General features: G+C 44.1%; 1 protein-coding gene across 10 annotated transcripts in view; it reads left to right on the top strand.

Annotated features, from left to right (window-relative positions):
• TMCC2 (transmembrane and coiled-coil domain family 2) overlaps window positions 1-12,297 on the top strand; it is a 93,885-nt gene extending 81,588 nt beyond the window's left edge. For all 10 annotated transcript variants that reach the window (XM_081009038.1, XM_081009040.1, XM_081009041.1 and 7 more), the window contains 2 exons: window positions 6,884-7,019; window positions 7,599-12,297. In XM_081009038.1, the coding sequence (XP_080865164.1) occupies window positions 6,884-7,019; window positions 7,599-7,910 (448 nt within the window). In that variant the 3' untranslated portion in view covers window positions 7,911-12,297. The remainder of the gene's footprint in view (window positions 1-6,883; window positions 7,020-7,598) is intronic.
• Window positions 12,298-16,394: the final 4,097 nt, after the last annotated feature.

Raw genomic sequence — 16,394 nt, 5'->3', positions numbered from 1 at the left:
TAGAGAGAGAGCCAAACAGAAATTTGTCTCCTTTTTTCTAAGCCAATAATAATTTTGCGGTGGAAGGCCAAAGCTTTTGGATTTATGTTCTTTAGTTGAATTTAGGCTCCCATTTAGTTGCAAACCAATATGCCTTAATTGCTATAGCAACCATGAGTATGCATGCTTGTTCAGGAAATGTCTGAATTTCAAATGGGGGGGGGGGAGTTGAATTTTAAATAAGTGATTCAAATAAGTCCTCCTTCCTGGTGATTTAAATCATGATTTAAATCCTGCCTAGCTGTCACTAGCTTTGAAGATGTCTGCTGGAATTTCCTGTACTGTAAGTTCTCCTCAAGAAGAAAGACACTGCACTATTAACTGCTTCTATTTATAAGACACAAGAGGAAATGCATTCCTGGCTGAATGCTCAGTGCCAGCTTCTTGCTTCTCTTCCACCGGTGGAAAAATAAGGACCAAGAACTCTTTTGCCCGTGGGCTTCATTAAAATTGTAGGCAGTGAGGAAGGAATTATGTTTCCATTTTTTTGTGAGAGAAGGGCCATAGGCTCAGTCCTGGGATGACACTTGCATGCAGTTGCTATGTTTATGGTTCTCACAGATGTGGGGAGCAGAAGTCTCTTGCAGGCTTATGGTCCCAACCAGCTCTTATGTCTAGGGCTGGTTAGGGCGGGGGTGGAGAAACCGTGGTCCTCCCAGATATTGCTGGACTCCAGCTCCCATTAGTTCCAGCCATCTTAGCCCAATGGCCAGGGATGATGAGAAAGGTACTTGAGCAACATCTATGGAACCACTCATTCTGCATCCCTGGTCTAGGGGTATGGCTCTTCCTCAGTGTCAGAGGTCTCTGGTTCAAAGCCCAGACAACTGTGCTGGGGGCATGGAGAGAAGGAGGCTGGTTGGACTTTTGGGGAGATGATGTAGGTCAGTGAATGAGCACTTGCCTTGCAGGCAGAAGGTCCCAAGGTCAATCTCTGGTATCTCTACTAAGTAGCAGAGCTGAGAAAGACTGTGAGTCCTAGGTGAGCTGCTGCCAGCCAGAGTAGACAATTCTGGAGTAAATGGACATATAGCCAGACTTTGTATAAGGCATCTTCCCACATAATCCAGTCACCATAGAATAAATAGCACACAGTCTCTGTGAGTGCTTTCTCAGTGAAGCATCTCCCAATTTTCTGAGAAGTGTCTCACAGGGCCAGTTTCCTATTAGGATCAGCCAAGGCTGCATGCACTCATCCCAGATGGCCATAACAAATCTGCAGGCAGGTTACTGTATGCATCAGTTTTCCACATTGGTCCAATCCTACTACTGAAATCACACTTACCTTTTGCCCCACTATTTCCAGGCAGATGTCCACACTTTAACACTACATGTCCGGTGAATTTTTTAATTTTCTTTTGCCCTGAGCTTTTCCTGTGAAAGTCTGCTCTTTAAAGCCAAATTGGAGCAAACAGCAATTCAGGTTTTCTGCAGGTTGATGTTTGCTCCAACTGAGCTTTAAAGAGCAAGTTTTCACACAGAAAGCTCTGCAGCAAGAAAAGAAAAGAAAAGAAAAATGGTGCTCGGACACAAAGCTTTAGATTGCGGACCATGCCTGGAAAGAGTGGAAGAAAGGTAAGTGTGGATAAGCCTTCAGTGTGAACAGCGTTTCATGCAACCAGCTGTACATACAGTGAATGTGCCCAGGGAAAACAAGGTTGCAGTGGCAAATCCTACCTCAATTCGCTGGACCTTACAATCTTCATGTGCATACAAAGTGTATGCTTACAGTTTTCCTGCATGCAGTTGGGGCTGTGCAGGGCCCCTTACCACACTTGTCTTCCCTTTGTATATGCATAGAGATTGTACAGACAGTCTAGTGCAGTGTTCCTCAACCTCAGGTTCCTTGTATTTATTAGACTACACCTCCCATCACCCCTGACTATTGGCTAAGTTAGCTGAGGAAGCTGAAGAACACTAGTCTAGTGAGCATATGTAGGTCAGGGAGGGGCTCATCACCATGAGCCCTCTTCTCCCCACATGCATTCACTAGATGTGTGTTTGATTGTTTGAAGTGCTTATCTGTGTCCTCATTTATTTTGGATGTCCATTTTGTCCTACACTGGTATTTGATGCTCCCCACCCCCTGCCATTTGGGGTTTTTTTTCCAGAAGCTGGAAAATATCTCAAAATATCCTGGAAGGCAATTATCAGTGACAGCAGGGATGGAAACAAAACTCATTGTTCCCAAAGGCAGGATTGTTTCAGAAGAGACACACCCCCCTTCTCATTTGTTTTCCACTCACCCACTTGTATACCATTTGAAGGGCTGAGAAAAACCTTTAGATTGCAATTGAATAGTGACCACCAAACCAGGAAAGAGGTGGGGAGAAAAGAGGAAGGAACTGCAGGTGTTCCAGAGAGAGAGAGAGAGAGAGAGATATTTATTTCAGGCCTGCCAAGTTCTGAAATAATCCTTCTTCCAAGCCACATTTTCAATGGCAGCTTCCACCAAATGCATAAACCACTAATGCAGGTGTGAGGAACATTTGGTCTCCACATGTTGCTGACATACAACTACCACCCCTTCCCATTGGCACTGCTTGCTGGCATTGATATAAGCTGTGGTTCAGCAACATCTGGAGGGCCAAATGTTCCTCACACCTACACTACAGTAACTCTTATAGAATAGGTTATCCACTTGATAGAAATTGCTGTTCAAAACATGCCTTCCAGGGAAAGAATTATTCTGAAGTACGTTAGACCTGAAATATTTTTTTCTTTAAGCCCCACGACTTTTTTCCTCATCTCCCCCTCACCCCCAAAGTTGAATGACATTTATTCGGGAATCAACTCCGCTAAATGCATTGGGACATTTCTTTATCTGTCTATCAGTTATACTTTTTTTAATACAACGCTTCAAACGTATTTCCAGCTTTGTTTACCAAAAGAAAATAGCACAATAAAATGTGAGTAACAAAGGCATAATAAGGCCAGTACAATCCTTATTAGTTCCTCAATAACTAATGGAGTTGGGTGATGTACAGCATAATAATAAAAACTCTGAAACCTTAAATACAAAATAACAGTTCTAAAAAGAAGCATTAAACCATCTATATCAGGGGTCAGCAACCTAAGGTCCATGGGCCAGAAGCGGCCTGTGGAGGTTGTTTGACCGGCCCACAAGCCGCCCCCAAACCGAGCCACCCGCTTGTGTGCTGCGCTAAACCAGCGCAGCACGGGGACTTGCCCCCGTTGTGCTGAAAATTGCGTCAGTGCACGCGCAGACGCTGAAAACCGTGGGCATGCGTGCTCACACACATACGCGATCTGGCCCACGGAGAGATCTCCGTGGGACCGATCCAGCCCAGGCAAGATAAACCTTGCTGACCCCTGATCTATATGAAACTTAGTGGAAACCAAAACTCTACCAGCAGCACACAATTTCAGCTTAGAGCAGCCTGCATCAACCTGGTGCCCTCCAGATGCATTGGATTGTGCTGAAGACAACTCATGTATATATAAAAGAGCACATAACCTTAGGCAGTGCCCTAGAAACAGTCCTCCTTGCTTCAGGTGGTTAAACCATGTCCATCTACCCATCAGCTGATATCACTGGTGGCGTCAACTGTTGGTTGGGAAGGCAGGGTTAAATCTCATATTGACTGCACACACCTACAGAACAGGCTCCTGCAGCCAAAGCAGCAAGATTTAATCCCCACTCATCAGCTGATGATCGGGGTTAAATCCTGCACAGTTTTAAGCAGTCCAGCAATCTGGTTTGAGCCTCTGATTTTCAGCAGCTCAAAGAAAAGAGGAGGGGGCTGCCTGAACGCCCTTTACAAAAGGGTCTCATCTTGAGCGGGGGAGCTGCAGGTTGCTGTATGTGACAAACACCATATGTAGGATTGATACCCTCTGCTTTCAAATGATAGAACCACTGTTAGAAATTTGGCCACCACCAACTGGGAATGATTGGAGTTGTAGTCCAAAATATTTTGAGGGTCTCTGGATGGGGAAGGCTGCCTTAAAGCATACTGCACGGGGCACAGGAATGAGATGTTAAGAAACAAAGCATTGCAAGTAATCATTTAGTTGTACTTAGGACAATAAGCCTAACAAAATGTTCAGTGAAATCTGATGTCTTCTTAGATGGCCTCCTCAATAAAATGAGGTGATGGGATATGGTTCCATGAGTATCAATGTAACATTCAGGACATGTAGCCCTTTGGCTGGTTTACCCAGAGGTAATCATCACAATAGCTCTTCAGAGGGGCATCCACTGTCAAATTGGTTCTTCTCACAGCTGTCTGACAGCCAAATATGAAACACAATCCAATTCCTTGTTGACATCTTCCTCTGTTGCAAGAATGTAGGAAGCTACCTTCTTGCCCTAGGTCAGATGTTTGTCCATTGATTCCAGTATTTCCTCTGGCTAGCAGCATCCCATGCCACCTGATCTTTGCCCCTCCCAACCCCCTCCAATCCTGGAGATGTAAGGGACTGGACAAAGCATGTGCTCTATCACAAAGCGGTTGCCCCTCCCTTGTATTTCACAGTTCTGCTCAGTCTTCTAAAGAAAAGTTATTATGAAGAGCCAAGCCGCTCATGCAATGATTTTATTCAGTTCCTTTTTTATTGCTATATTTAACTTGCCATTTGCTTTTGAGTTCTGCTGTTTGTTTTTCTTTTATTTTCTATTTCAGTGCAATAGACAAGTCACTGGCTTGGTTTAATGCTATATAAGGTTAAGCGGTGGAAATGGGAACATGTTTTGAAGCATAGTTTTCCGTGGTGATCCAGGGGTAGCCCAAGATGTTTTGTTCCTTTAGGTGAGGAGCAGGACTTCATCTTCCACTCCCACATTCCGTGTACAGTATTCAACTGGACTGGCTGCTGATAGAATCTCAGGGTAGTTCGCAACATAAAAGTGCAATATAAAAGTACAAAATACTTTATAAAAATCAAGAAGAAGAAGAAACATGAACCAGTAATGCCCCCTCCCACAAACACATTTATCTGTTATTTTCAGTTACTTCCTATTTTGAGTGGCCAGATATCACTGTGCTTATTCATTTAAGCTTTATATATAGAATTGTCCAGAGTGCACTTTCATGTTTCCTGTCCCTTTGATGCTACTCTTTACATTTTCTTTCCTCTGAATCCATGTAGACATATATATTCCAGTCTACAAAGGCTGATGCCATAACACACAGAGTGCCAGAAGGTTCCTTTTTACTTGCTAAAGGACCCCCGGTTTTTTGGGGGGGGGTTGCACTTAAAATTTAAGTGGAGGAGGAGGAGGAAGATTGCCAGAGCCACGTATCACTATTGGCTCCCAGTAGAGGGAAAGACGAGGCAGTGAGGAGCCCATTGCAGGCACAGCAGCTGAGCCAATCTGATGCACCTGTTTCTGCGCCCACACTGAGCTGCCCACTGCCTACCTCCCCCACTTGGGTAAGTGGTAGAGGTAAGTGGCATTGGGTAGGCAACTCTGCCCTACTTTCCCTGCCAGCTGCTCCTGCTTGTACAGATGACAGCCAGTCATCCTGGGGCACAGCCTTGCTCTGCGGAGGCTGTTTTCTGATCTAACACAAGGGTTGGCCAACCAGCATTGTGCAAATCTGACCTCAGACAGTCCCGGAGAAGGGGCTATAATTGGGTTGCAGTTGCAGTGAGTTTGCTTCCACAGTGGTTTAACTGTTCACAGTTAAATTACACTTCCCTTTCTGTTCTGCTTGACTGTCAAGGATATAGCAACATCCTGAAGGAACGAGGCAGGGACGTTTCATAGGGATATAAGAGGAAATCCGGTCTCTTGGAAAGTAGAGAAAATATATCATTAAATGCTTTCATCATGTAGAGTACTCCCTGGAGCAGCTGCTTCTGTGGACTGGCATTACCTTCCGCCATCCCCTGAGAGCATCTATAGCTCCTGCTGGCTTTTTACTCAAGAGGGAAGAGACTGGAACATGGATTGTTACATCAGCTGCTAAGGACAGAAAGACTCTGGCATACATACAGTGGTACCTCGGGTTAAGTACTTAATTCATTCCGGAGGTCCGTTCTTAACCTGAATCTGTTCTTAACCTGAAGCACCACTTTAGCTAATGGGGCCTCCTGCTGCTGCTGCGCCACCAGAGCACAATTTATGTTCTCATCCTGAAGCAAAGTTCTTAACCTGAAGCACTATTTCTAGGTTAGCGGAGTCTGTAACCTGAAGCGTATGTAACCTGAAGCGTATGTAACCCGAGGTACCACTGTACGCTATTTCTAAGTGCGTTCTAATCATCTTTGTGAACCTGTCAAGACTGAAAAGCAGGATATTATTTAGTCAGCTGCCAGTGTTCTTAAATGGTTGTTCAGCTCCAAGGAAAGTTAAAGTTGGGTGTTGTTTGTGGGCTGGTGTTTTCATTAGCATTGGCAAGTTCATCGCCAATGAACTCAGAACATCCTTCCCTTCCTCTTCCCCTTGAGGATTTATCAGCCAGTAGCAGCGGCACACGAGAAAATGGGAGAAGTGAGCGCTGTCTCTTCTCGCCTATCTCTCTGGAACTTGAAAGGTTTGATGGTCCATTAGAGATGTAGCACTGCTGTCATTGCTACTCAGGAGGGGAATAGACAGAGATCCCTCGTTCCTACTCCCTGGATGCCTCTGCTAATTCTAGCTGGTGAGTCTTGAGGAGAGAGAGGAGTTTGGGAATTGGGAAGGATTGGTGTAGGAGATTAAGGAAATCTCAGCCAGAGGAAAAATCAAGGGATTTGAAAAGTTCATGTTTTCTTTGACACCAGCATTTTGAGCCCCCAAAGCTCATACCCACACCTGAATACAGTGAGCTTCCCTGACTTCTCCAGCTCCAAATTCTCACCCACTGCATGTGTTTCTCCCTCTCCCGCTACACAGATATGAACGCTTGGAAGAGCAGCTGAATGACCTGACAGAGCTCCACCAGAATGAAATGACCAATCTCAAACAGGAGCTGGCCAGCATGGAGGAGAAGGTGGCTTACCAGTCCTATGAGAGGGCCAGAGACATTCAGGTATGGGAATCCATAGGGATGCTTGTACAGCTGGCCTGACATCTTCCCCTCCCTACTGGGTATTTATTCTTTCCACATATTGAGTCTCCCTCCCAAAAACATAGAACGGCTTACATATAAATACAAATCCTAGCTGATCTGCTATACAGGCAGAGCTCAGGCCCAGACCTGCAACACTAGAACTGTGGTATATTCCTACAGATCATTCTCTGAGCGTGGATGTTTGGCACTGATAAGACTAGAGAACTGAAAAGATGTAGGAGGAGAGGAATGAGACTTGCATCTGAAGAACTGAGAATTTGTCTATGGATCTTAGCTTTAGATTGCTAGTCTGCAATCTGTTCCCTCTTGTCCCTAAATCGTAGAAGGGCTCAAGATCAGTAGATGTGCCACAGCTTTCATAGGAACCTTGGAATCTGCCATATAATAAGTCACACTGTATGTCCATCTATTGTTTGCTCCAACTCATAGCCCTTCTGGTACTCTCTGGTACTCTCAGCATGCAGTGCAGATGTTCTAACACAGCTGCAATCCCTCATCCCTCAGCTAACACTGGTCCTTTTTCTCTTTCCCCTACAGGAGGCTGTGGAATCCTGCCTGACTCGTGTCACCAAGCTGGAACTTCAGCAGCAGCAGCAACAGGTGGTGCAGCTGGAAGGGGTAGAGAATGCCAATGCCCGGGCCCTGCTAGGCAAATTCATCAACGTCATATTGGCCTTGATGGCTGTGCTGCTGGTCTTTGTCTCCACCATTGCCAGTTTCATCACGCCCTTGATGAAGACCCGCATGCGTCTCCTGAGCACCACCCTGCTAGTGCTTTTTCTCTTCCTCCTCTGGAAGCACTGGGACTCCATCACTTACCTTCTGGAACACGTGCTGCTCCCTAGCTGATTCTCCTGGCAGCCAGGTATTGGGGCTGCAGGGTGTTTCAGGTTTTTTTTCATGTAGAGAGAGAGAGAGAACGAGGAGACCTTCCAACTCAGTTCCTTTGTCTATACAGAGTATGTAATCCTCACTCGCTCTTCCCCTGCACAGCCAACTTTATTCACGTCCAACACCATCTCTCAGTCGTAGGGAGTGTAGCTGCATCTGAGCTTGTGAGAGGCTGAATAAGTCACTCTTCCAGGATGCCTTTGCAAGGGGTTGGGGGAAAGCAAATGAAGCCCGGAAGAATCTTTAGCTGCAACACCTTAGCCTTTTCTTTCAAAGCAAACAAAGGAAATGAGGGCGATTGCAAAGCTTTGTGCGCAGAGCTGCAGAACGCCAGTCTCCAGAAAGTGTTTTTTGCGGGGTGTTTTTCTGCCTGAGAAGGATGATAAAAGGCTTATTTCTACATATGAAGACAACGGTTCAACACTGAAGATGAACTTTATTCTTTTTCTTAAAACTGATGCCCCTTAGAAACATGCACAGATTTCATGGAGCAGAATGATGTACATATCACACCAGTTTATCCAAGTCACATGGCTACTTTACTTTCCATTCCTGCAGAACAGCTGATGTGCCAGAAGTGCACCTGGGCATCTTTCTCACGATGGACTTGATGTGATTATGGATTTGGCTGGGTTGTTTCACCTGTTCAGTTTTGCCCAGTGGAGACAAGATCAAAGGGGGGAAAGAATCTACCACTCTGGTGCAAGTTCAGCATTTTTGGTTGGCTTTGTTTTATTTATTTATTTTTGCTTTTGTTTGATATCTTCAGGGACTAAATGAGAAATTCTGACAGTGCACCTGCGAATCTTACAATCTTTGCAAATGTGTGTGTGTGTGTGTGTGTGTGTGTGTTAATTTATTGATTTACAGATGGGTTCCTTTTTCTAAATCGAGTATTGTGTGAATATTCAGCTGCCTTCACATCTCCTGTGTACCTAGAGAAAATAGAACATGGTTTTAAAATGGTTGAATAGTCCATGCAAAATTAGTAAGTCTCTATTTGAATTTGGCAATGCTTCATCAAATTTCACCAGTAGAAATTTTGCTCATTACTTGCTCCAAGAGACAATCCTCCATCTTCATATTGAAGTGATTATATTAATAGTACATTATTGTAGTTCTTTTAAAGCAGACAAAGAAGCAGCCATCGTATGCAGGATCAGGCCCTTAGTGGAGGTTTCCTCACAAAAGAAGAAAAAGCAACTAACTGATCACTTCTGCTCTTAAGCTCCTGACATATTTCGACAATGTTTATTTCAACTGCTTATTTATTCACACCTGCTATTGTCCGAAGCATTTTATTTTACAGCAAAACTGTATGGCACGTTTTAAAGCACATTTTAAAAGGTTTAAGATGAAATGATCTGGGTGAGGAGTTATTAATATAATATCTGCAAAAATATAATTGCTGTTGCTGGCAAAAGAGAAGCTTATTGTAAGTTGAATTCAGGTGGTTATTTAAGGGAAGCTGTAAGTCATGGGTAGAGGCGCTCTCCCTCCCCAAGGTAAATTCTAGTTAGGCCTGCAGTCACTCCCCACGTTTGCACCCACTTGCCCTCTATCAATCCCCCATTTACCCCACACTTCCTCTCTTTCATCCACACTCCCCCTACATACATAGACTCTCTATTCTCTCTTGCTCCCTTTTCTCTCCTCTCTCACCCTGCCCTCCTTCCACACAAAAAATCTATGGGGGAGGACAGAGAGAATAGGATTTAAGCCTTCACTCCCCAGTTGTCACCTCCCACAAATACCCCACACATGGCAATTAGGCTTTGGGGGGGAGTCTCAGTTGCATGTTGATGTAATTTAAAAAAAAAAAAAACTTCTAAGACTAATGGAAAAATAATGGGGGTGGGGAAAGAAGGAGAGGCTGTAGGCTGGATTCAAAAGTGCCACAGATGATCCCCCCCCCCATGCAGTAAAGATAGTGTGTAATCAATGGACTAGAATCGAGGTTTTCAGTACAAAACTCAAGCTTGATTTATATGTGTCGCAAAGTGAAGTGGCAGAGTCTTAAGGTGGTAGAATGGCCTCTTCTCAACTCAGTGTCATGGGTGGTGTATCTAAGTGTAGGGTTATATTTTTGATTGCTTGTTTATGTTAAAAACAACATTCCTGAAAGCAGAGACTCAGGATAGCAGACAGAAGGCCATCTAGAAGAGGCTCCCTTCTATGCCTTGCTAGGTTTCTGCTTGCAAGAGTCATTTTTACATAGGGTTTTCAAAAACATGATTCACCTGCAGCCTAAGTTATACAATCTGCTGTACTTCACAGGACTTTACCACCTCATTCTGTTACATGTGTAAATTTAGCCTTAGATGTGATTAAGGTCAAGCTTGCGCAAGTTTTGCTTTGGTGAGAACTTTGGGAGGATGCCAAACAGTTTTGTAGAAAGAGAAAAGGAATGTGTTTCGTTACGATACAATATCTGATATCTTCTGATATTGCTCAAACCCATGAGGATATGCACTTTATGATGCTTTCATCTATGGCCAATGGCTGTGGTGTAAGATCTTAGGATCCAAGAGCTGTCGATTACAGTACAGGACAAGAAGAGAGAATTTTGGCAGGTCAGCTCCCACCCCAGTGACACTACAACAAGAACAGCTTCATCTGCTGAAATGTTCCTCCTTATGACTGTTAAATGCAAAATAGCCTGGCAGAGTGGTTATCTACTCCCTTTATTCTGGTTCTGCCTGCAGATCTGCTCTTTATTACATGAAACATTTTTATTTTATTTTTGCTTCTCTGTTTGAGGATGCTGTCCATAAGGCATAATCAGAGTCTAGGTGACAGGTTTTCCAACCCAAGCACCTGATCTTGGCTCTTGAGAACCTACATGTTACTCTCCCTGGCACCTAAAATGGAATGGTGGCTTGAGGCATAACCTCTGGAATGTATCCCCCTCTTTGCTAAGGAAGCCTCTGATGTCAAAATTCCATCATATGTAAGTAACATTTGTGATCTGCCTTTAATAACCCCAGGAGATGTGAAGGCTCTCAACTTTTCTTGTATACATCTATTTATTTTGTATATTTTCACGAGTCAGAAAATCAACTTGCCTTCCCTGCCCAGTTATAGGAGGAGATGGTTTTCTAGTGCAATGTGCATGGATAATTTATTTAATGATGTCAGGATGAATGTTGTATGAGTTGGAAAAGAACGTTCAATAACAAACAAAAAACTGTTCCAGAATATAAAATGAAACAGATTTTGACCAAAATCCACAGTGAAAGTGTAACTGAGGTGCAGGATTTGTGCTTTCCTCTTTAGTTCTGACCTTGCACTATTCCTGACCCAGCCCCTGTCACCAAGTAATGAATAAGAGATGTATCTTGCTGCAGCAGGTTAGTCTTGCAGTGGAGAGCTAAAGAGGATGCTGTTGTGCTCAGCTTCTAAAACATATAAATGGGTCTAGGTGAGGGTTCCCATGCAGGCTTTGCAGAGCAAGAGGAGAGCATAGTCAGCTAGGATTTTTGTTTTTATTACTGGCTTATTTATGCTCATGGGTTACACACACACACACACACAAAACACCAGACGCTTGTGTTTTGATGTAATCAGTTGAATAGTCCTTGCGAACGTTGACTGGTGTAAGAACAGCTGGGCAACATTTTCCCATGCTTGTGTGCACCAGAAGCAAACAATTGCAATAGTCCTTTGTGGCCTTAGAATCATGACTGCATGATTTATTTACTGATCTAAATTCAACTGATATAGTATCTTTGCCCCACCCCTCCTGCCTTATTGAGAATAGGTGTGGCATGTGGCCACATACTGTGTTTTCATGGAAAGCCTAAATCAAAATTAGTTTAGGACTGTTTGATGCCATTGGTCATGCCTATCGTATCCATATAAATGTAATGGATTAGTTAAAGCAACATTTGACACTTGATAGGGCGATGCTGTCACTTGCAGCGCTGCCCTAGCAGAAGGAGGGCTTGATTTATCCAACGAACTTGTGACTAGAAAATTGTGGTTGGCATTTTTCACATGATTGTTGCAATCATATAGTTTGGCATGAAAGGTGTTCCTTGTGAATTGGGTGCTAGTGGTTCCATAAGGTTTTAGAGTGCTAAGTTTCTAGCCCTCGTGACAGGCTTGAATCGGCAAGGTTTGTGGACTTCTGTCACAGAGGGCACCCAAGCCCGCTCCATGGCATAACCCTCTTCTTATACTGTTTGACTGTATTTATTACGTATGCTTGAATCTTGTCCTGCCCCTTACCCCTTGATATTATCTTTGTTTTCCATTGGGAAGCCCATTCAAAGGAAGCTCTGATTTCATTTCACTATATTTTTCCATTCTTTCTTTCTTTTTTCAAATAAAGAATTTTAAAACACTGGCATAAGAAAAGTCCTTTATTCTTAACTCCTTCAGTGGCACAATGATGAAGCAGCAGCAGCAGCAGCTATTCAGAGAGGTGCATTCTATCAGATGATGGATGGCAAGAGTCTACTTTGCCACTAACATGCAGACAGTGATGGCAGGCCTGTGTATTCCAGGTTTCTGTGACGATACTGCCAAAATGCAACATTTTGCAATACAGTTCCCTGCTATTAAAAAAAATAAAAGTACCAGCATGTGCACACTTAGACATACATTGAGATAAAATACGTATTTAAATATGAATTTTCACTTGGACTTTAAATCAGAGGCTAATTCACGAACAGGAGGGACTTGTGGAGAAATGTGTGTGAAATTGACACCAGCTAGAAATAGGACTGATTCATCCCTCCCTAATGCAATGAGACTTAGTCATGCATATGATGGTGCTGAGAGAGATTCTCCTGGTATTTCTAACCTGATCAATGCTCCCAGTGCAAATCTGCACCCTAGCTGCCCACCCTTGGTATACACCTGCCCTTTGACCTGTCTGTCCCCGCTACTCATTCCCCAGCAGCCTTGTCACTTGTCCAGAAGGAATCGACTCTTTGCAACTTCTGAAGAATGATCAACTTCCTCACACCCAGATGCATTGAATTCCTTCATTTTACATTAATGGCTGGGGTACAGGAAGCCGCACATTTCCCTTGCCAGTCCCACTGATGAGCCTTCATAGATCTCTGAAAATAAGTTGAATACAATAGCACAGAAGATTAATGGACGCCTTTGGTAAGGCCAGCCTCTTTCAAGGGGGTTGGGAATTTTGGGGTTAGGGCTGGTGTTTAGCTGCAATAGGAGTGTGGCCTATTTATAAGGCACCAGAAAGTGATAGGCTTTCCTAATGCTCAGGTTAGATTTCACTGTTCTTCATTTGACCTAGGAGGACATTATATATCATTCTGAAATACAAGCCCAAAGAAGAGCAGTGACTTGGACATGAATGGCTCTAGGCAGCTTATAGGCTTTGGAGACACGGCTGGTTGCATGCTATAGATACCTTCAAAACTACTGACCCATGTGGCATATTAATTCAATTAATTTACAAGCATGAGCTTAGAATACCATTCTCAGCAACACTGGCCAGTATGGGGCTATAGCACCTGCAGGGCCAGCTGCTCATCAGAAAGCATGATTTTTTAAATTTTTGTTATTTGTTATTTTTTAAATGGCCCGTATCCTTGCAGAATATCCGGTCGCTGCTTAGTATACGGGCTGGAAAGCTGTGGCCCTTCAGATGTTGCTCCCACCATCTCTGAACATTGGCCCTGCTGGTTGGGGCTGCTGGGAGTTGGAGCTCAAACGGGAGTGACCATGTGCCCTGTTCTACAGAGGACAGCCCCTAATTTTGAAATTGCCCTCCATTTGAATGCTATCCAGGTCTGGCGTAAAGATAAGGAACCATACACAGGGAGAGCAGGAGACTTGAAGTTGCCTGTCAACAGCAGCTCCTGACCAGCAAACTGAGCATGCTCACAATTCACCTGGTGTCTTTTCCTCTGTGGTGCAATGGATTGTATTTCTATTTTAACTATACAGGCAACACCCAATTTGTGTGAGGGTTGTGTTCCAGGTGATTGTGCACATAGATGGAGTGGACATAAGGCCAGCCCACCCTGCTGTGCCCTGCTCTGCCCCTGTTCCACCCTTTTCTGAGTCCAAAAGGACCTGCACATCAGCAATCATGCATCAATTGTTGTTGTTTAGTCATTTAGTCGTGTCCGACTCTTCGTAACTCCATGGACCAGAGCACGCCAGGCACTCCTGTCTTCCACTGCCTCCCGCAGTTTGGTCAAACTTGTGCTGGTAGCTTCGAGAACACTGTCCAACCATCTTGTCCTCTGTTGTCCCCTTCTCCTTGTGCCCTCCATCTTCCCCAACATCAGGGTCTTTTCCAGGGAGTCTTCTCTTCTCATGAGGTGGCCAAAGTATTGGAGCCTCAGTTTCAGGATCTGTCCTTCCAGTGAGCACTCAGGGCTGATTTCCTTCAGAATGGATAGGTTTGATCTTCTTGCAGTCCATGGGACTCTCAAGAGTCTCCTTCAGCACCATAATTCAAAAGCATCAATTCTTCGGTGATCAGCCTTCTTTATGGTCCAGCTCTCACTTCCATACATCACTACTGGGAAAACCATAGCTTTTAACTATACAGACCTTTGTTGGCAAGGTGATGTCAACTGGACGTGCCTAAAATGGTCGCTGCCTGTAGCACCAAGTTTTCAATATGAGCCTGTACATAAAAATTATGGTATGCCAAATTTATGCAGATTGGTGCCCTGGTTTGTCCTCTTTCCTGGTTCTCTTGATCAAGCCACACCTGGAGGGTCAAAGGTTCCCCAGGCCCAGCATAGGATGTGGTTGCCAGTCACCATCTATCAGGAAGTTCTCCACAAGCCCTACTGAAATGCAAGAGAGCTGCCCAAGACCAGAAAGGACACACTGGAGTTTGCCCTTTATTGCTCCAGTCCCCTGATCCATGGCTAGATGGGGAAAGTGCAAATGGAGACTATGTTGTGTTGTCATACATGGGGAATCTCCAATGGGGTTGCTCAACACGCCCAGTCACTGTGTTTCCAGACATGGTTATTTCATTTTATTTGTTCTGTATCTCTTTGATGTTTAGCTGGTGACTAAGGCTAGGTTGCAACATATATTTTAAAGCAAAAAAATGAATTTTAAACAGCAGTTAAAAGTCCAACAGAAGACCTGCATATAATTCAGCGCAGATTAAAAATCTCAAAATGATTTTGCCACCAACGCTACTGTGACACCATTAACAGCTAATCTTATTAAAATGGAATTTTCTGAGACGGTAGTAACTAAATATACTGAGTCCAACAACGGCTGCACAGGTTTTTGAGGCAAACATGTGAATCAGTTGCGATTCACAACAGCAGTGGGAGGGTCTCTCTCTGGAGCTGGGCGTGATATGGAAGATACCACTTCGAAGTTTTGTTTAGCTCCTGAGTTTACAGAGCTAAGAATAACAGCAGCACAGAGAACTCAAACCCTCCATGTTTGGAAAGCGGCTTCTGCTGCAAAGCAGGAGCACACGACAATCATTTGTACACATGGACTTCGCAGGAATCTGACCTGTTCCCCCATTCAGCATTCATTCTTTCCTTTTGAAAGTACATTTTGAGGTTGTGATTTTCCACTGCAAGTTGGCTAGCCTGGTCAGCAGAAGGCACCAGGAAAATCTGTGTTTGTGTCTTCATGGAACATCGCAAACTTTGTCCCATCATGGACAGTATTTCATAGGCTCAGTTCCTGTGTAACACGTTATAGAGACAAGCTGTAGCAAACCTCGAGCTCACCAACTCCTCTTCCTGTCTCCTTTGGCATGGCTGTGAAGAGGAGAGCAAACATTTCTGCTTCCATTTTCAGATTAGCTGCAGTTTATCCTTATGTCATCAAAGTGCAAGTAGATAAATAGGTACCGCTCTGGCGGGAAGGTAAACGGCATTTCCATGCGCTGCTCTGGTTTGCCAGAAGCGGCTTAGTCATGCTAGCCACATGACCCGGAAAAACTGTCTGCGGACAAATGTCAGCTCCCTTGGCCAGTAAAGCGAGATGAGCGCCGCAACCCCAGAGTCAGTCACGACTGGACCTAATGGTCAGGGGTCCCTTTACCTTTTTTATCCTTATGTCAGAGCCCTAAACTGTTCATTCTTAACCATGGCATTTTGGACCATCCTACTTTTAAAACTTTGGTTTGAAGTTGGCTTGTGGCGGCTAACTATGGCTAAAGATTAACCACAGTTTGTTGGGTTTGGACAACCTAGCAAACTGTGGATAATCTAAAATGGAAGTGAAAGTTTATGGGCTTTTCCTTGCAACTGTGCTTGAGGAAAAGGGGGAGCCCATGAGCCAAGGCTTATGTAAACTCAGTCTCAAAACACTGAATGTGGCTTATTGTCACATTCAAACCTGCCTGATCTAAGAAATCATCATTACAGGGCAATAATTCAGGTGGCATTTGATAGGAAAGCATCATTTTGTTGTTTAGTCATTTAGTTGTGTCCGACTCTTTGTGACCCCATGGACCAGAGCACG

This window comes from Podarcis pityusensis (genome assembly GCF_964106645.2).
Source record: "Podarcis pityusensis genome assembly, chromosome: 6".
Classification (NCBI taxonomy): domain Eukaryota; kingdom Metazoa; phylum Chordata; class Lepidosauria; order Squamata; family Lacertidae; genus Podarcis; species Podarcis pityusensis.
Note: the sequence above shows the minus strand (reverse complement) of the source record. Positions and strands in the feature narration are given on the sequence as shown.